Source organism: Pipistrellus kuhlii, unplaced genomic scaffold (genome assembly GCF_014108245.1).
Source record: "Pipistrellus kuhlii isolate mPipKuh1 unplaced genomic scaffold, mPipKuh1.p scaffold_m20_p_5, whole genome shotgun sequence".
Classification (NCBI taxonomy): Eukaryota; Metazoa; Chordata; class Mammalia; order Chiroptera; family Vespertilionidae; genus Pipistrellus; species Pipistrellus kuhlii.
This window is the reverse complement of record NW_023425551.1, coordinates 13,795,425-13,816,380: the sequence shown is the minus strand read 5'-3', so window position 1 is coordinate 13,816,380 and position 20,956 is coordinate 13,795,425. Positions and strand designations below refer to the sequence as shown.

At 36.2% G+C, this 20,956-nt stretch overlaps 1 protein-coding gene across 7 annotated transcripts in view; it reads left to right on the top strand.

Annotated features, from left to right (window-relative positions):
- The window catches only part of PTPRK (protein tyrosine phosphatase receptor type K), a 452,587-nt gene that overhangs the window by 116,025 nt on the left and 315,606 nt on the right, over positions 1-20,956 (top strand). For all 7 annotated transcript variants that reach the window (XM_036414972.2, XM_045572992.1, XM_045572993.1 and 4 more), the window contains exon 2: positions 473-595. In XM_036414972.2, coding sequence (XP_036270865.1) covers positions 473-595 — 123 coding nt within the window. The remainder of the gene's footprint in view (positions 1-472; positions 596-20,956) is intronic.

Here is a 20,956-nt window from a genome sequence, read left to right as displayed (position 1 = left end):
CCTCATAAGTAGATTTCAACTTATTCTTTCAAATCAAGGGACTTGCTAAGACTTAAGTACTGACTTCACCTTTTTGAACTTGCGTTATGGAGAAAGTTTTTATTCTTTTTCGTTTCCCCGTTATATCCACTAAAGTTGTTAAAAACCGTTTAGATTCTGTGTGGTTTATAAGTTTCAGGTAAGACTCCCTATACGTGTATCTAACACTCTACACGTATCTCATATTATTTTTAGTATTTTAAAACCTGTGCCTCAGCCTTCCTTTTGAGGTTCCAACTGGAGCTACTGATAGAAATTTTAACTTATGTGGAAATGTAGCAGGAGCAGTGATAAGCAGGAGAGTTCCATTTATTACTAAAACTATAGTACTGCATTGCGTATTTCAGTATGTTTCCTTCCCCAGCGTGCTCTTCATTTTTAGCATGCCTGCTTAGCATGTAGCGATCTAAGCATCCTTCTGTTCCCGTTTCAGGTGGCTGTACTTTTGATGATGGTCCTGGGGCCTGTGATTACCACCAGGATCTGTACGATGACTTCGAATGGGTGCATGTTAGTGCTCAAGAACCTCACTATCTGCCACCTGACATGCCTCAAGGTGAGAATCCTTCTGTTTTACCCAGTGCTGGGGGAATGGCATTGGAATATGTAGCATCTTCTAATTTTCAGTATAACACAATAGTTTAATTGTTACAACACACTGCTATGGTCAAGCTACTTGACCACATCTGAGAGCCTTGATATATTTTTTGTTTTTCCCTCAATGACTTTCTTTCCTACTGCTCTTCATGAGCTCACTTTGTCTTAGTTATCTCTGACTTTTGGGAAAATGCTGTTTTCTTCTTAGTCCTGTATTAAAAAAAAAAAAAAAAAAAAAAAAAAAAAAAAAAAAAAAAAATTCAAATGGAAATGAAACCAAGGGAAAAAAAAAGTAAAAGGAGGAAAAAACAAAGTTCTTTAATGAACAATCTAAAATGTGAGATCAGCTCACTTGGTACTTGTATAAGTCTGATCCGATTAGACTGAAGGAAGGAAGGACCTTTACTTCCTGATGAGGAGATTGACTTTCTCCTTGTCCCTGGACATAAGCATATGAGGGGCTCTGAGGAAAGGCATCCTGGAGACCAAATTGTCAAATAGAGAAGGTCTTTTCTGAGTGAAATGTAAAAAAGAGAGCTGAGCCTTGTTCATTCTTTACCCTGTTCTTGTTAAATCATTAGGTTATTGGTTTTGTGAAGTTAAATATTTCATTATTGCTTAAACCAGTTTGATATTTCATTATTGCTTAAACTTGTGTTTTCTCTTAACTAACTTAGGACATAAATATATATCGTCACTTTATACACCATCAGACTAATATTTGTGACTCCAATTCTACATATTAATTTGGAATTAATGCCAAACCCTGTGTATATATATGTTTAACAACTTTTATTGTAAAAATTGAAAATGAAAATGGGAATTTTAAAATACTGTACTAAAGAGAAAAAACTGTTTCCTTCCCATATTTGTAAGAAACAAATGTGATATAATGATACACTGTATACAATCATCCTAATATAATAAAAATCCCAGTGACCGAACGGTGGAAGGCCAGAATGGCCAGTTGACCAGTCTATATGACGCGCACTGACCACCAAGGGGCAAACACTCAACGCAGGGGCTGACCCCTGGTGGTTAGTGTGTTCCTTCTGCAGAGTGCCGCACAGCCAGAAGCTGGGCTCACGGCTGGCGAGTGTAGCAGCAGTGACGAGAGCCTCCCTCTCCTCCATGGCAGTGCTAAGCAGCAGTGAGCCGGGCGGTAGTAAGGAGCGAGGTGTCTCAAACTGCAAGAGGGATGTCCGACTGTTGGCTTAGGCCTGATCCCCTAAGCTGGCTGGTGAACATCCCCCAAGGGGTCCTGCACTGCGAGTGGGCCCAGGCCGGGCTGAGGGACCCGAGGCACAAATTTTGTGCACCAGGCCTCTAGTCCTATCAAATAAAAAGGTAATATGCAAATTAACCATCACTCCATCACAAAAGATGCCGGCGCCCATAGCCACAAGTTGGCAGTGCCCAGTCCTCTCAGCCCCACCAAAGTCTCCCAGTCCCAAGGGGCGGCCGCTGAGAGCGAGCGGCCTGGAGAGATGCTTGCTGTGTCACCATCGTGATGAGGCAATAGTTCTGTGCTGGGCTGCTGATGGGCCTCTGGGCCACTGAGAAACTCTAGGCCTTGCAGAGAGCTACTGGTGCATGGATTCGTGTGCAGGGCTACTAGCATGTATATAATACACTGCGGAGGAGGAACAAACTTTTCTCTACCCACAAGGTTTTTCTGGCTAGTTTAACCAGAGAAAATAACCAAATTTAATGTATAGATGTGTGAGGGGAACCCCACATACACGGGAGAGTCAGAGACCCCACCTGCAGGAGAGGTGCAGAAATAGAAAGGGAACATAAGACATCCTGAGTCAGGGATGAGGTAAGGTGCCTTGGGGGCCTTAAAGGGCCATTGTCTGAGAAGAAGAGCTGTTGCTTCGGAAATAGAAATCTGTCCTGCCCTACAGGAAGATGAAAAGAGGTTATCTCTGGCAATCTGTTATTAGGGTCAAGTTCTTCTAGGTAGTGAAGGGAGGGGCAGACTTTTCCCTGGAGCCTGCTGCTCAAGTTGCCTTTAGGTCAAAAGAGTCTGCACACCACAGAGGCACCTGTTGGGGTGACTCGTCCTGGACTCCCACAACTAAATATAATAATATTTAACAGTGTAACATAGTAGTATACGATATAACACATAACCATCAATTATGATACAGAATCATACATAATCGATGGGCTATTCCTAATTTCAGTTTTAAACTACTTTTGTAGTATTTTTACTGTGAATCCATTAAAGTACTTTAATCTTTATGAATTTTCTAAATTCAGAAAAGCCTTTCTAAACCGAGTGTGAATTTCAGACATGCCATTTTTAGACATAGCCGACGGAAATGTCATTTCTGGCGATTGAACTTGCTAAGTAATATGATGTGGAAAAATACAAAAATTGGAAGCACCACCAATAAACCATCATACACCACAAGTACACAAAGAAAATAAATCCGAACTTTACCTATATTTCCAAAGTAGGGTTTTTAATGAATATAGTAAATATATCCTTTGGAACGTTTTTTAACTGGTTCACCTGATGATGTTTCTTTGAGAGTTGGGTGAAGCAAATCTGCTTTCTGTCCCCAATTGTCACTTTCCTTGGCTGAGTAGGCAAATGGTTATTTGTGAAGCTTAACTGATCCATAATTTTCTTGCAAGAGGAATAAATTGGTATTAGCTGGCTGACACCCTTGGCTTCTTAGTTTGACCCTTATGTGTCAGGAGACTCATTTATTTTTGTGCATAGGTTTGTATTTTTTCTTCAAAGGCACATAACCTTATTTTCCTGGTACATGTTAATTAAAGAAACTCCTGTTATATGTCACCTGAATTTTCTCTGTGATATATTTAGACCAATTTTTAAAAAAAATCTAAGAAAGGGGTGGTTTGGGATACATACATTCTCACTATTTATCATCAGAGAACAATCAGAAATATGTTGATTTATGGAAATGCTACCATTGTTAATTACCACTGGAGATGGATAATGAATAGGTGAAGAGATACTGCTCAGATGACCTTGTGGGCTAACCTTGGATGAACAGCTTAATGGGTGGTTACAGTGCAGAATGATATGCGCAGAAAGGGAAAGTGTTTGAAATTCAGGCACATCTTCCAATTAGTAGGACATTAAGTCATTAATCATGCAGAGGAGGAAGAAAGGTCACGGCCACTTTATTTTTGCCAAATGTAACTTGTGTTTAGTCTTCAGAGAAGGTGAAAGAGAGCATCTATTCTTATACTCTTCATTTACTGGTCTCTTTTTACAATATATACCTTTTTTCCCCCTATTTCCCTTTAAAGTGCTCAATGAACATTATCTGTTCATAAGATGGAAAAAAGGAGACATTTAGATTTATCATTAAAATGTAATGAACAATCCATTTATTTTCAAATAAATTTCCAGGCATGTTTCCTTTTTACATTTACTAAAAACCAAAAACCAAAAAACAAAACAAAAAAAACCCCCAAAAAACAAACAAACCACACACAAAAAAAACCCACACATCTCAAATATTTGGCAATTCTGAAGTAAGAAGTCTGGATTCTGATGCAAACTGGTATTGAACTGTCTCCATAAAATACATGGGCATTTTTAATTGGCTTCATTTTATTGACCTTTTTGGACTGGGAAAATATAGAAGGGAAGAAAGGCAGTGTCAAGAAACAGATTAGAATTAAAGGTGATTGAAGATGGGTAGAAGAGTAGAGCAAAGAAGAAAATTTTGTTTTCCCTTGAAGACATAATGCCATCAATATTTGCTTACAATGATTTTTCAGCAGTTTCTTCCCCACACTACCTTTGTCTGGTGACTGAGAGGCCTGCTATAAATATTTCTAAAAATGTTCCTTTAGCCAAAGCCGGTTTGGCTCAGTGGTGGAGCGTCGGTTTGCGGACTGAAGGGTCCCGGGTTCGATTCCAGTCGGGGGCATATACATTGGTTGTGGGCACATTCCCGGTGGGGGGTGTGCAGGAGGCAGCTGGTCGATGTTTCTCTCTCATCGACGTTTCTAGCTCTCTATCTCTCTTCCTTCCTCTCTGTAAAAAAATCAATAAAATATATATTTTTTAAAAAATTAAAAAGAAATGTTCCTTTAGCCTGGCCAGCATGCTCACTGGTTGAGCATTGACCTATGAACTAGGAAGTCATGGCTCTATTCTCAGTCAGGGCATGTCCAGCTTGCCAACTTCATCCCCAGTGTGGGGCTTAAAGGAGACAGCCAATCAATAATTCTCTCTCATCTATATCTCCTTCTCTGAAATCAATAAGAAGATATATTAAAGTTTTTTTTTAGTTTTTTTTCTAAATTGATTTCAGAGAGGAAGGGAGAGGGAGTGAGAGATGGAAACATCAATGATGAGAGAGAATCATACAGGCTGTCTCCTGTATGTTTCATACTGAGGACTGAGCCTGCAACCCAAGCATGTGCTCTGACTGGAAACCGAACCATGGCCTCCTTGTTCATGGGTCAGCACTCAACCACTAAGCCACACCGGCAGGGTGAAATCTCAGAGGTTTTGAATGTTTAGTTATCTTTCCACTTATCCACCTATCAAACTCTTACCCATTCTTACCGTGTCTAGTCAGGTTTCATCTGCTTTGGGAACATTTTCCTGACTGGCTTCGATTTCATATATTTCTTCTGTCTTCATATCCAAATATGCTCCCAGTGTTCTTTGTACTTATTTCAATTGCAACTATTACAGTATCATTATTTACATTCTTCTCTCCACTAAGCTATAATGTTCTCATGAACGTAAACTATACTTTTCACCTTTGATTTCCCAAGACACTATTTCATTTTGTTCAGGCAAAAATGTCAACTTATATAATGTGATTTAAAATAATTTAGTCAGGTGGTAAACCAAACAGGCATTTCAATTGTTATAAAATTAAGAAAAAATTTTCCCATTTCCCAAGCATTATGTTCAGTTCAATATAAGTTTTATTAGAAGACTTTCTCATAATTATTAATATTTGGCTTTTGCCATGAAATTGTTTTACCTATTTATTTTGGATATAATTTTAAATGCTATTAATGCTACCAAGAAGTAGTTCCCTTTATAATCTCTTTGTCTCCTTGAAAGTCTGGCATATAAAAGAACAAAGCCACAAGGAATGAGATGTACGGAACTAGTTATTGTTTTTCATCTCGAATACATCTGTGTCCATGACTTTGTTTGTCAGACATTCTTTTATTTTGAAGTGACTTCATTTGACTATCTTGCTATATGTTCTGTCTTATATCTGAGAGTAGGGATCATGATTGACATCTCAGTGCATTTATCTTTCACTGTAATTATAACTGCTTTTTCTTTTTTAGCAGGTTTCTGTAAAATGAATAATTGAATTTTAGTTGAGAGTCTCTAGAGTACCTGTTTGACAGTATTTAAAGTTGTGGCTGTATTGTATCCCACTTTCATGCCCATGCATTTCACCAAAAATAATATAAGTCAACATACAGAATTCCTTCTGTAAAATGCACACACACAGTATATAATGTATGGTAAAATACAAAAGCCCTCTGTCATTAAATTAATCTGAAGATTAAAGTAAGGAATCATTTATCCTCTGACATAAAACAGTGAGGTGTGACTCAACAGTTTAAGGCCCTACTAGGTCCCAATTCTGCCCCTTGTCAAGTACCTAAACTAAAATGTAGAGAGGAAATGACATTACAAAGAGAAAAATGAGAAATGTACAATGCTGATAGGAAATGCATCTTTATATAGAAACTAGAGGCCTGGTTCATGGATTTGTGCACCAGTAGGGTCCCTCAGCCTGGCCTGCCCCCTCTCGTAACCCAGGACTCCTCGGGGGACATAGAACTGCTGGCTTCAGCTCAATCCAGGGAAGTGGCAGGCAGCCCAGGGAAGTGGCAGGCAGCCTGGGAGGAGCCTGAGCCTGGGCTGGGCCCCAGGGTACCTGCCTCCTCTCAGTAGCGCTGACACAGAGGCAGGAGAGGCTCTTGCTGCTGTGGTGATGCTCACCAGCCATTACTCTGGTGTCAGCTGAGTTGAGCATCTGCCCCCTGGTGGTCAGTGCTCGTCATAGTGACCAGTCAAGCAGCTGAGCAGCTGATCTGTTGCTTAGGGTTTTATATATATAGATGTTGCTTTTAGAACTGTGTATTTTATTTTTAATTTTTATCTCAGAATTATTAGCCAGGTTGTTAAAATAAGGCTTGCTTCTTCAGCTATGTATTTGGAAAGACTAAATATGTTTGTGTATTCAATGGGGAACATGCACATTTCACAGATTTTTGTGCCTGGCTTTCATCTCATAGTGTGATGTAACGAAAATCAAATAAAATGTTGGTGTTTACAATTTGATTCACTTGATAACATTTTTTAAGATAACAATTTCAGCTATGTGTTCTATATATTATTATAGAAAACATAGTGTCTTCACTTTATGAGAGAAGACTTAGTCTTCATGTAGTAAACAATATTACATGTGCAATGTGGCACATTTTAATACTTCTGAGGATTAATATCAAGGGAGCTTTTTTGATAACTTACTATTTTTTTATTTTATTTTTTACTTATAGTCAATCTCTCTGGGGATTTTAAACACTCATTACAATGAGTGGATTATTTTGTGTAATATTTTCACTCTATTACAGACAGTACAAGGCCTGTGTTTCTAAAAGGCCATAATTGCCAAAATCTTACATATTTGGACTGATAGAATTATTTGACAACCAATATACCAGAGGCACACATAGCAGAGGGTGTTGGAACACAGTTATGTGCATATCGTGTTGGTAACGAGATATTGATTTGCAATATTATGGCTACTTCTGTTTGCGTTTGAGGGTAGAACTAATCAGGCCACCATGTTGGTTTATTTTCTTTGTGTCATCTAGTTACTGTTGTCTGTTAAAATAGCCAAAGATGGTGGGTCTGTGCAGTTGTCCTAAGGAGAGGTGGGTGGCAATGGGGAGCAGGGAACGGAGACAAGCAGGAGAGAGGGGGACGAGTCCATTAACGCAGCAGGAAAACCTGGAAGTATTGGAGTCAGGTGTTAGACTAAGACACAGACAGAGCCAGGAAATCTCAGTTGAAAACTGGAAGACTACGCATCATTCAGCGATTTTCAGATTGTATTCTTTTAAACAACATAATGCATATTTTTTGGAAAGCAGAATTTCTCAGTAAAATCCTATACCTTAGAAAATTAGTGAAATTTTTGAGTTGAGTAGAATGAATCTGTCTAATAGCAAAATAACTCTTGCTCCAGAACCATCCTGTTTGATAATTACAGTTTGGCTGACAAATAATCCTTGACTTGGTCGACCTCGTGGTACAACGGTAGCGCGTCTGACTCCAAATAATTCTTGACTCGATCATGGACTTTTAAAGTCACTATACAGTCAGCTATGTATTATATTTATTTCACAGTGATCTTTATATTTTGTATAAAATGCCCCTTCTTTCCAAAATGTAAAAGCTTTAAACGACTGTTTCTTGAGTGTCACATGAATTGGACTCTCACACTTGTTGTTTGGAATTTCTGCTGCCCTTCTGGGTTTCTCCCAGGATATTTTCACCCCCTAGGGTGATGCTTTGTACTTCTTTTGATTTACCTGTCTGCTGTTTTTAGTTATTTGATGAGCACTTGCTGCATGTCTGTCTACGCAAACCTTTAGAAACACATCTATTATCTGGTGTCTCATTAAAGCATGCATGGTTAAATAAAAATTCATGGACCGAAGGTCTCAGACTAAAGATTAGGGTTTGAAAATAGTTTTAAGACTTTGTTTGCAATGGGGTATTTTAGGACTGGAATTATGGGCTTATTTGAATGTGCTCTTCCAAACCATGTTATCATGCGTCTGTTAGTGCTTTTGTCCTCCACACAGAGAAGATAGTTTACCACATTTGAGTTGCTTATTAAACGCAGTGGGAGCTGGAGGCAGTGTGGGGTCAGAGAGTGAAAGGTGAGCCGCTTCAGGAAGGCTGGGATTTAATGTAAGGGCTATTACCCTTGTTGGACATAAATGCAGCATGAAGAATGTCTAAATTACAATGGACAGAAATGGCCTGCTGAGACAGGAGCATTTTCCTGGTATTTCTGGTACATAATGTATCTCAGTAGATATGTCCTAAAAAAATCTTATGGGGAAAAGACAGCCTACTATTAAACAAAGAAAAAAATAGTATTGTGTCAGTGCTAGAGAACTTCTAGCTTGCTAAATGAATTAGGGATAAGCATGCAGACTTCATTTCAAAAGCCTGTGTAGTCACCTTTAACACGTCCCTTCAAATCAATACAAAGTATAAAGAAACAAAATTGCTTGTCCTTGGGCAGAGTGTGAGGGAAAGGACAGTTATGACCTTATACTTTTCCTCTCCAAAAATAAATTTGCCTCATGACGGCGAGGTAACTCTCTTAGACACTTGTATTTTAAAAGCTTATTATCTTTTAAATACAAAAGACTGCCAGGAAAAGTATATACAAAAAATCAGTGAAAGGCAAGTGATTGCAATTAGGGATTATTTAAAGAAATATGGGATGTAGCTCTAGCTTGGTGACTCAGTTGTTGGAGTATTGTTTCATACAACAAAAGGTTGCAGGTTCAATTCCTGGTTGCACAGGTTGACTTGTCAAATCACATCCTATATAATAAAAGCCTAATATGCAAATCGATCAAATAGCGAAAAGACCAGTGGAACGACTGGTTGCTGTGTTGTGCACTGACCACCAGGGGTAGACGCTCAATACAGGAGCTGCCCCCAGCTCACAGGCCCCAGGCCAGCCAGGGTTGGTGCTAGCTGGGGCCCCCCCATCATGATAACATTCATGCCCTCACCCGCTAGTGCATCTGTGTCCATTGGTTATGCTTAAATGAATGCATACAAGTCCTTTGGTTGATCTCGCCCTCCCCCCAACACCCCTGATGAATGCTTCTCTGACTCTGGATCTGTTTTTGTTCATCATTTTATGTTGTTCATTATATTCCACAAATGAGTGAAATCATGTGATATTTATCTTTCTCTGACTGGCTTATTTTGCTTACCATAATGCTCTCTGGGTGCATCCATGCTGTTGCAAATGATAGGAATTCCTTCTTTTTTATAGCAGGGTAGTTAGTATTCCATTGTGTAGATGTACCACGGTTTTCTAATCCACTCATCTGCTGATGGGCACTTAGGCTGTTTCCAAATCTTAGCTATGGTAAATTGTGCTGCTATGAACATAGGGGTGCATATGTCTTTTCTAATTGGTGTTTCTGGTTTCTTGGGATATATTCCCAGAAGTGGAATCACTGGGTCAAATGGGAGTTCTATTTTTAACTTTTTGAGGAAACTCCATGCTATTCTCCACAGTGGCTGCACCAGTCTGCATTCCCACCAGCAGTGAAGGAGGGTTCCTTTTTCTCTGCATCCTCACCAGAACTTTGTCCTTTGTTGATTTGTTGATGTTAGCCATTCTGACAGGTGTGAGCTGGTACCTCATTGTTGTTTTGATTTGTGTCTCTTGGATGATTAGTGACTTTGGGGATGTTTTCATATGTCTCGGCTTTTTCTGAAGAAAATTAATTTACAGAAGATTGAACTTTTCTGATCTACAAACTACAATGATGTTAAAATATGTGGAGCATACCAAATAAACTTAATTATTTTTGGTTTCTCTGGTCTCAAAAATACAAAAACAAATCTCTGTAGTTGTCCAAAGCCTTATAGAGAATTTTGCAGTTTACAAAAAGAGAGTTTTTGAAAATGTTATCTTTCTGCCTTTAGAGTTGTATCAGGCAGAATCAAAAAAGTTATTGCATGAGGTTGATCACTTGACTAAGACAGTGGCATAGATGCCTGATAATAAGACATAGCAGTATTTTAATATAATTAATATTCATGCTTATTATAATGGTAACATTATAATTGCAATTAATATTTAGTATTTTAAAATAAAATAGCAGAAGATAATACAATTATAAGAAAACTTAGTTCTTCCACAAGTAGTGAAGTTAGGTTTTTATTGAAACCATAATAAAATCAACTTAATGCATGAAAAATTGTTCTGCAGAGATACAGAATCACTGCTCAAATTAAACAGAAGGTTAGGAATGATTTTTATAACCTCCTGTTAAAAGGAGATTGAAATTACTGAGATCAACTTGTTATTTTAACAGAAAGAAAACATAATTCCAGTCTGGCATTGATGTAATATTTGGCAGCAAAAGATTTTAAAAACTTACAAGAATGACTATTAAAACTGAGCCAACTTGAACAAATTTTCACACAGTTCATTGCTTATTTTCAAGACTCATTACTTGCTGGTATTATACTCAGAGAGCAAATTTTCTCTGCTAATTTGTTACAATTTCTTATATCCATTGACATGTTGTCTTTGTCAAATTTATTTTACATTCTGAAATAATCATACTGCCCCTTCCTCCATTTAAGTCAAAATTATTCTCTTTTCCTTGGCACATAATAAGCATCATTTGGTTTCAAGGCATCTTTCACTTTCATTAACTGAAAAAGAAAAAAAAAATGTGTATGTGATAGATTGTTACACATAATGCCCAACTAGTTAAAATGTAAGTAAAACACATCATTCATATCTGTTTTCAAAGTAGGTGGTATAAATCATTAAAATGTTTTTCCTGGTACAAACAATTAACATTTATCTAAATAATTAACTAAGAGTTGCTTTGTATGTAATACATTGCTTTGTATTCATTATATATTACACACATACCATTTGTAATCACTTTGAGATTTTTAAAATATTTAAAAAATTCTGATGTTTTACTAACAGTTTGAATGCACCCTTAGCATCATTAAAATTAGTTTCCATTAATCTAAAAGAGACCTTAGAGATTATCTCTAACCTTCCAAATTGCAATTATAATAGGGTAGTGGTAGGTAAACCGTCATAGGAACCGCAGCAACCTGAATTCAAGTTCAGGTTCTATTACCTGCAATTTAGCCTTGACACTAACCTTCTTGAGCTTCCATTTTATCATCAGTATTCAGGAATAATACAATTTCTCTCTCAATTTTGTTATATCAGTGAAAGGATGTCATGTTTTTGCAGCACCTAGTAGTATACAGCATGTAGTTGCTGTTTAATATTATTTTCCTTCCCCCTGGCCCAAGATGACATGGCTGTTTATTAATCTCATTAATTTGTAAGAAATTGATTTGCATTTCTTTCATTTACTTTTTATTTTTTTTAACAAGGAATAAATTGCATTTCCTCATTACAATTTTTCTGCAGCTCCTTTGGAATATTTTTATGTCCAATTTAGAAAATTACCTTTCCTTCATAATTGTTCACTGAATGCAAGTGCTTTGCACTTTGACACATAATCATATCTGAAAATGATTTCCATAGGAAGTATTGTAGGTCAGCTGAACTTTTCTGATATTATTCTTGGCAAAGGTAGGATATTTAAGACATATAAATCATTGGGGAAACCCTTTAATACTGTTTTTATGTAATTATTATTCTATTTGGCTTACTCAATTGCTTTGTGATCATTCCTCTTTTAACATTAAAAAAAAAAAAAAGGAATGCATCATTTTCCTTTGGATTTTACTTAATGCTGAAAGAAGCTGCAGCCAATCCTGTATAATAAAAGCCTAATATGCAAATAGACTGAACAGTGGAACAACTGGCGGAATGACTGGTCCTTATGACATGCACTGACCACAATGTGGCAGATGCTCAATGCAGGAGCTGCCCCAGCCTGCAGACCCTGACTGGCGGTGGTGGTGGGGGGCAGGGCCAGTGAGCAGGTAGTGCCATGCCAACCAAGGTGGGTGCCAGCGGAAACCCCCAATTGCCCCGCAGGTTGCCCCACAGATTGGTCTTGATCTACGGCCATGCATAGGGACCCTACCCATACACAAATTTTGTGCACTGGGTTTCTAGTATAGTCATAAAGGCATAGGAAGAAGACACACACATTGAGATACTGGAAAAATTTTAAAGTGTCTCCCACTGCAGAAACTGAGTATCTGTTACTGCACAAATATCTGCAAGAAGCCCCTGTGAATATATACATGTGGAAAACTGATATCAGTCTGCCTGATCTGGCTTACTATCTTTTTAAATCTGAATTTTCTATCATGCAAACTGATCTTGGTTTTAAAGCTTAAAGTATCAATAGAATTTGTACAAATGAGTATTTGACATGTATGTACTAGTATTTGGGAAATTTTTTTTTTAACATTTAATCAGAGACTAGAGATAGGCCCAGGTTCTAGTAGGGAGGTTTTGTTCTAATGAGAAAATAGATTGTATTGGCTCTCCTTCTTATGCCTTCATTCCCTTCTTTGAAGAATTAGCAAAGGGTAAGTTCATTTCTCTGTTTCCATATACCTCATCTACAAATTGTATTAAAATGATTTTTTAAGAGTTTATGAACCTTTTAATTGTAACATTGCATATGCCTGTGTTTAAATATTTTTCTGTGAACAAAGTAAACACCTAGGGAGTTTGCTCCACTCTTTGAAACGAGTTCTCTGGAATTCCAAAGCTTTTTCCCATAATCTAGTCAACTAGTGTTAGAGAGGAACAGGTGGCTTACTTAGCATTTCCCAAGGGTCTGAGGAAATCTACAACCTGTAAAGTATTTGACATTTTTGGTATATATACCTTATGAAGATAAGGAAGCAGTTGAAGCATTTTTAAGTAAGGGCTTATTATTTTGGAAGACTCAGACTCTAGTCTAACACTTAATTAAGACTTAAACCTAAATTCACATGACTTGGAAAAATGGTCTTCTCTTTAAAGTTAAAATCAGGGCACTAATATTTGCCCTTTATTTCCCAGAAGATAGTTTTAAGGACCAAAATAATACATGGTGTGAACATACTTCGACAATAGTGCAAGTACACTTTAATAACCCCAACAAGCAACAAGTGTTTCCTGCTGTTAGTGTGAAAGGATTTGACCTTGTGTCTTCAGTTATTTCATGTCATTTTACTTGTGCATATTTCAAAGAGGAGAATGAATTATGAAATTTGCAGCAGTGCATTTGTTGTATATCATTTAATTGATCCATGTTATTTTATCCTATGACTGTAGGTAGCAATGAGAGAGAGAGCAGGAAGCAAGAAGCAGGTACACTGGAGTATGTGGAAAGAAAGTAGCAGAAATAGATGTTATCTATGTTCCAAAAAGAACAGGGTAGTGCTTTGAGTCAGAAGGTGAACAGACTAGTACTAGAATATCAGGGAGCTGAGGCAAGTGGCTAAGAATCAGGAACTATGTTTTACTCTCCCCCCCCACCCCCCCAAATAGTGCCTATAGTAGTACCCTACTGGATAATTATTCACCAATTAAAACAGTCTCTTAAAGTTTAGTCTCTAAGGTAATTTTAGCCATAACAAGTAAATTATTGTTTCTTTCTATTGTTTTCAATCTTCTTTGAACTTTACATAGTGTAGCAGTGATTTGGGGATGTGGTGTAAAGGTGGAAAGTAATTGTCATAGGTGAAAACAGCATTAAGGTGAAAAGTAATTGTTATAGGTAAAAACAGTAATAGGTAACACCATGAAATGACAGAATTCTGCTCTATAATTTCCACCAAAGTGAAAATATATATAAAATGTCCAGTTATATAGCATATTTCACCCGAAATTCTTTAGGCTTCTTAAAAAAAGAGAGATTCCACCTTTACAGTAATTATTTTGTAGTCTAGTCTTTGCTTTTGGATTTCTAAAATATAAGTTTTTCTCAAGACTTCTTTATTTGTACATTCGTGGTAATTTTTGTCACATTCATTTTCTTCTAATATTAAAACTGGTACATGCATGTGTACAAAAATTTAAATAAATCAGGAAAGCATAAAAATTGCACACATCTCATAACCAAGAGAAAACAATTTTTATGTGTTTATATTTTCCCTCAAATGAGATCTATATTTATGTGTATAGAGTGTTTATGTGTACATCTCTATACCTATAATATATGTGTATATTTATGAAACTATAACCATATAGCATGTAATGTTATTTCCACTTTTTATTACTTAATATATTATTGGCATTTTATCATCATCCAAGATAATTGGGTTGGGTAACACATAAAATTTTTTTATTATATAGAAGTGGAATACATTTTTAAATATTTCTGGAGTATTAGGCAAATATGATTTTCTTCTTTTTTTTCTGTCATTAATACTGTAGTAAATATCCAAACTTCTATAGTGTATGATTGTTATCTTTCAGAAGATTGGCTCAATAGGAACTGCTCGGTCTTGTCCAAATATTATGTCATTATATTTACTCTTCAGTACAGAAATGTAAAAATTTCTTAATATACAAGTGAAAAAAAACTTACAATTTGTATTTGTTGAAAAATAACTTTCACGTCAAAATGTGTAAATTTGATTTCTGTAGAGATTTGTGAAACGGCTGATCCTAAAATATCTTGTGTCCACAGATTACATTTAAAGCATAATTCTTAACTGTATTGGAGTTAAACAGAGTAAGAAACAAGTCCTTTCTTTCCCAGTAAGAAAAGGAGAATTAATGTGTGTAAAACGCAACCTAATTTATATGCTTATAATGGTCTGAAGTTGATTAAAGTCTGTAGAGTGAATGAAAATTGCATGTAGTTCTCATTTAGGTTGACCTTCCATGTTAATTAGGACATTTTTTCATTTATTTTGGAACTAAGTACATTTTCTTTGTCCAATAAACATTGATTCTATTTCTTTGGGCTTCTTCTTTCTTTAATAAAGTTGGTCAATTTCAAATTCCTTTTAGCTTCTCTCAGATTTTGAATACCTAGCCAAAGTACCGTGATGAGGATAACTTAGTCACTTCTACATGCATAGTACTCATTTATTCATTCACTTAAAACATATTGATTTAATACTCTGTACCATAAACTCTTCCAGACACTTGGAATAAATTAATGAGCAACACAGATAAAATTTGTTCCCAAGAAGCTTGTATTTTGATTGGAAGCAAGCTAATAAAAAGAAGTAAAAGTAAAGTATAGTGTTTCTGAGTCCCATGGAGAAAACCAAGGACTTAAAAAAGGGGGAGGAAGCTAGCAATGTAAGTATCTAGGAGAAATGCATTCCCGGTAGAGGGATCAGTAAGTGGGAAGCCCCCAAAGGAGGAATATACCTGGTGCTTGAGCAACAGTAACATTGTCAGTTTGGTGGAATGAGAGTGTTTGTGGAAATCTTTAGTATGAAATTCGGTTAAGGCAGTAACAGTGGTTTATAGGGCCATCAACAGGACTTTGCAGGGTTATTTATTGATTTTTTTATTTTTATATTTTGAGAGAAAGAGAGAAACATTGACCTGGGCATATACCATGAGTGGAAATTGAACCAGCAACCTCTTGGTGCATGGAATAACATTCAACCAACTGAGCCACATTGGCCAGAACAACTTTGCAGGGTTTTAAGTATAGTGACATGATTTGACATATTGACAGGTTCAAACTGACTGCAGTATGTAAAGAATAGACATTGAGATAGAGCAAGAGATGAAACAGGGGAGACCACTTAGAAGCCTGTCCTGGTATCCAAGTGACAAAAGGTTGTTACAAGGGACCAAGATATATTCGAAGGAGGTGGTTAAACATTAGGGTTAATGGTGTTGGGTGACAGATTTGATTCATGGTGTCAAGTATGATTAAAAAGTCTTGGCCTGAGCACCTGAAGGGATGGATAGACATGAACTGATACAGGACTGAATGACAGGAGGGTAGCTATTTGGAGAAGAACAAGAGTTACGTTTTAGAGATGTTAAATTTAAATACCTATTATATCCAACTCTGATACTCAGGTGAAAGGACTGAGTATTTGGAAGTTTTCAGTATATAAATAATAGTTGAAACCAAGAAACTAGATGAGGTCACAATGTTTGATATAAATAGAGAACTCAAGAGTTCCAAGGAGTAAACCAAGCATTACTCCAATGCTTAGAGATCAAAGATGAAGAGACATGTATAATAGAAACTAAGTAGTACTAGTAATGGATTGTGTCATCAGAGGCATATGTATTGATTAATGAAAATAGAAATAAATATTTAAAACGATGCAGGTAAACTTAGAGAAAAGTAGAACTATCAAAAATATCTCTACTTTCAATATCAGTAAAAGAGGAAAAGTAATATGAAAACAAGGTATGAAATCAATATTGAAATGTATGCTGGACAGCCCCTGGAAAACTTGGAAGATGGGGATGGCATTTGTTTCTTGGGTTGTTTTTGTTTGTTTGTTTTTTGTATAACAAGTTAAAAAAAAAAGGTAAATACAATCAATTGCAACATCTGATAAAGGATTACGTATATCATAGAAACAAAATTTTTTCATAAGAGAAAGATAGCTACTTCTAGTACTAGCACCAATGGGTACCCATAGGCAGGCCAAAAATTTGTCTCAGAAACATTTTTGGAGTGACCACACAGGACAGGCAGATGATGGAGAAGCCAACATACTAGGCTACTATACATGGATGTATATTTATTATATAATTGCCCTTAATAATTTATAACATTATATTGTCATAATGGAAAATTAGAACACTAGGTCTGGAAAGAAAGATAATTTCAAGTAACATTTAAGCAATATTTTAAGACAATTATGGAACTCTGGTTCTTAGACCTGGCAGTATTGTAGAATAACTGGGGATTCTTTATAACACTCCCCTTTTTTAAAATTGTTTTGAGTTAGGCAGGGCATTTATATTTAAAGTCTTGCAGGTGATTCTAATGTGCATGGATGAAGATTTAACCATTGGAGCAATGGAATGAAAATCAAAGGAAGTGTGTATATATGTATTTTGTGGAAGCCATTTCTACCACTTTGTGTTACAACAGGTCATCCTGTTTTGTTTTGTTTATAAATATATTGAATATACATCAGTGCTTGATCAATGTATATGTACTACACATCAAAATGTGAATTAGCACAGCTTTTCAAGGCATGAAGTCCAAGGCCTTGAAACTGTATTTAAGCATACCATTCTTTGGTGAAAAATCCTGCAAATAACACATGAACTATAGGAATAAACCAGTTGGTTAAATAGCAGCCTTAGTACAAAATCTTTGGTAGGAACTTATCATGATTTACTATGGACACCTTACTTTTACTTGGAAATAATAACTAAAATATATTGCAATGTTTCCAGTCTTTGGTCATGACTCCTGTTTTGAAGTTACTTCTCTTATTAGTTTCCAAAATCTACAGTGTATGGTACTATGTACTAATCCAGATTTATGCACACATACTGGTACACCAGAGTCATTTCTGTTCATTTTCCCATTTCATGTTTGTTCAAAATTTGGTAAGCGGGAATGTGAGAATTCAGGAAATTGGCATACCAAGAATGTCTTTTTAATGTACCAAGAAGTTGGGCATAATGTTTTGAGAGCAGGGTGGCGGTCTTATTCTAAATTCCATGAAGAGAATGTCCATGCATTCATGTTACTCATTCTTATGCCTCAGAGCTTCATGCATGAGCACTTAAAATGCAGCAACTAGCCAAAACCGGTTTGGCTCAATGGATAGAGCGTCGGCTTGGGGACTGAAGGGGCCCGGGTTCTATTCCGGTCAAGGGCATGTACCTTGGTTGCGGGCATATCCCCAGTAGGAGGTGTGCAAGAGGCAGCTGATCGATGACTCTTTCTCATCGATGTTTCTAACTCTGTATCTCTCTCCCTTCCTTTCTGTACAAAATTAATAAAATATATTTTTAAAATGCAGCAACTATTCAATAAAATGGGTCTGTTCTTATTATCTGTCCATAACAACTTAAAATCAAGTAGGAACATCCAACTATAGGTTCCCCTATTTTTTCTTAGGTTTCTGGCTTACTTTTCCATCTTTTGAAATTCTTTTCAATGATTAAATGAACATCGTATACATGTGCCTACTTGCTTTGGTTTTCCTGGATATGTTGAATGTTGGAATGGATTGAAGCCTAATATTTGGCTTAAATTTTGGAGATCTTAGAAGATCTTGTGGACAAACATGGTTTTAATCACCACATCCAAAGCATTAGAAAATCCTTTCCTTTCTAAAGCATTAGATTCTCCTTCATTTTCATTTATTACTCAAGTCCATTCCTTTTTTATGATAGAGGAACTGGTAGCAGAGCTGTTCCTAGAAAATCTTATTTGATAGTTTAGGTTTAAAGTCATATAGTTAGAACTTGGACATAGAATAAGGCATGCATTTAAGACTTGGGAAACCACCTAAATTTATGTGAGAGAAAGGGTGCTAACTGTATAGGTTTCAAATTACAGGATAAACCTGGGACAACTGAGCCAGTGTTCATTCCATGTAGCTGTGTGATTGAAGAGTTTCTAATCTCAGAGTAGCTTTCCTCATTGGACTAAATGCCCTTGAACTCATAGCTTATGCACAATCATTGAAAAGCTGAGATTTTGAAGGTAAAGAATGAAATTTGGAATAGCCTCTCTCTCTTGAGATTAAATGCTTATTTATTTGTTATTCAGGGAAGCAAAGGTTGCTAGTTAGCTGGGTGAGCCAGTGGTTAGAATGCTCCCAGTATTCCATTTAGACTTTTCTTTACTAAGATGGAAGCTGGTTAGCCAAGAAATGTGCCAGGGTTCAAATATGCTCTTGAGGTATGCAAAGGACAGCAGCAGATAGTAATGGATTTTGAAGTGTTACAAGTTGTCATGATATCTACCAGTTTAGAACTTTAAGAGTAATGATATTGTTACAACTGTAGTCAAAAGCTAAATAGATGGCATTAAACATTTTTATGAGAATATATAAAATTAACACACACTAACAAGCTCTTCAGTTGGGGTTAGAAATGCTTTGCAATAGGTGTTATGTGATTGATACTGAAGTAGCCATTTATTTTTACCACCTCCACCTTCTAGTACAGATAGAGGCCTAAACAAACAGATGTAATGAATGAAATGGATTGGCAGGATAATAATCCTGAAGGGGGAAATTTGAGGACAAAGGAAGTGTTCTGAGTTCTTTGCTGATGGGAGTGGTAGAGTGTGACAAAGCAAGGTATCATTCATAGGCAAATTCCAGCATTTCTTGTTATTCTGTTTCGATTCACTGCGTTGTTTGATTATAATGGACTTTTTCATATTGTGCTCTTGGAATGTTTTGACGCAAATGAAATCTTCTAAGAATTCAATTATACTGAAACAGTAGCCACAAGACATAAAGTTATTGACCATGATAACAAAGAGCAAAATGGGAAAACACGATTTGTGTGTTAGTAGTATTGGTGCTATTACTTGGATCCAAATATTTATACTGTTTCCAAGGCAAACAAACTTCAGTTTAAGAGGGTTTTTTTTGTGTTTTTTTTTTTAAATTAACTGAACAATCTTTCTATTCTTAAAGTAATAAATTAAAAGTTCTTTTTTAATGAGGTCAATTGATATTTTTTTAAAAATGTAATGAAATTGTAAAGTTGATTTACAAAGTAATGATTCTTTTTTTGCTGGGACTTTTGCATAGAAATTTGGAATGTTTGAGAGAAAATTTTGAATTTAAGATAAGAATTCTCTTAGAAAATTTTCATTAGAAGACTGTTCATTTAACTAAGTTTTAAAGTAGAAAAATGCAAATTTGATTTGATGAATTACCTTGATGTTAAAGACACAGGGTTTCATGAAAATTGCTTTGACAAACTACCGGAGATTCCCTAAAGATCTACAAAAGAGAAATATTTTATTTAGATAATGAAAACAAATTGGAACAATAGCTTTAGGAATTCTGAGTTCTCTTCCTTGTTTACTGTTAATTCCATAGCCTCGAGCAGTAATTTAACCTTTCAAAGCCTTTTCTTCATTAGGATAAAGAATGAGTAATACTTTCCAGATTCATCAATAACAGGGGTGTCCTGGTGATTAATGATGTTTATTTAGTACATTAAGTTCTGTAGGTGGCAGCACATGTACTATAATATGAGCACACGCTGCTATCATTGAGCTACTTGTTTTTTTTAATAAAGTTTTTTATTTGGTTATGTGCAAGGGACCAAATGATATGTCCTCCCCAGTAGAATCTAAGATTGTGAAATGCAGGGTCCACTTTTGCTCTTTATTGTATCCAGTCCTTTCAAGCCCTGCTTTCAAGCTTCTATGTGGAACTAATAAGCAAATGTTTATTTAGACCATACATATGAAAGATCTAGTCTTATAAGAATTAAGACACAATGTGTATATGTACAGGAGAGATAAACTGAATGAGGAGGGACTTTTATTTTGAGGTCTAAATGTTTTTTTATTTTTAAATACAATATATTGTTATTGATTTCATAGAGGAAGGGAGAGGTAGAAGCATCAGTGATGAGAGAGACTCATTGATCAGCTGCCTCCTGAGCATCCCCTACTGGAGACT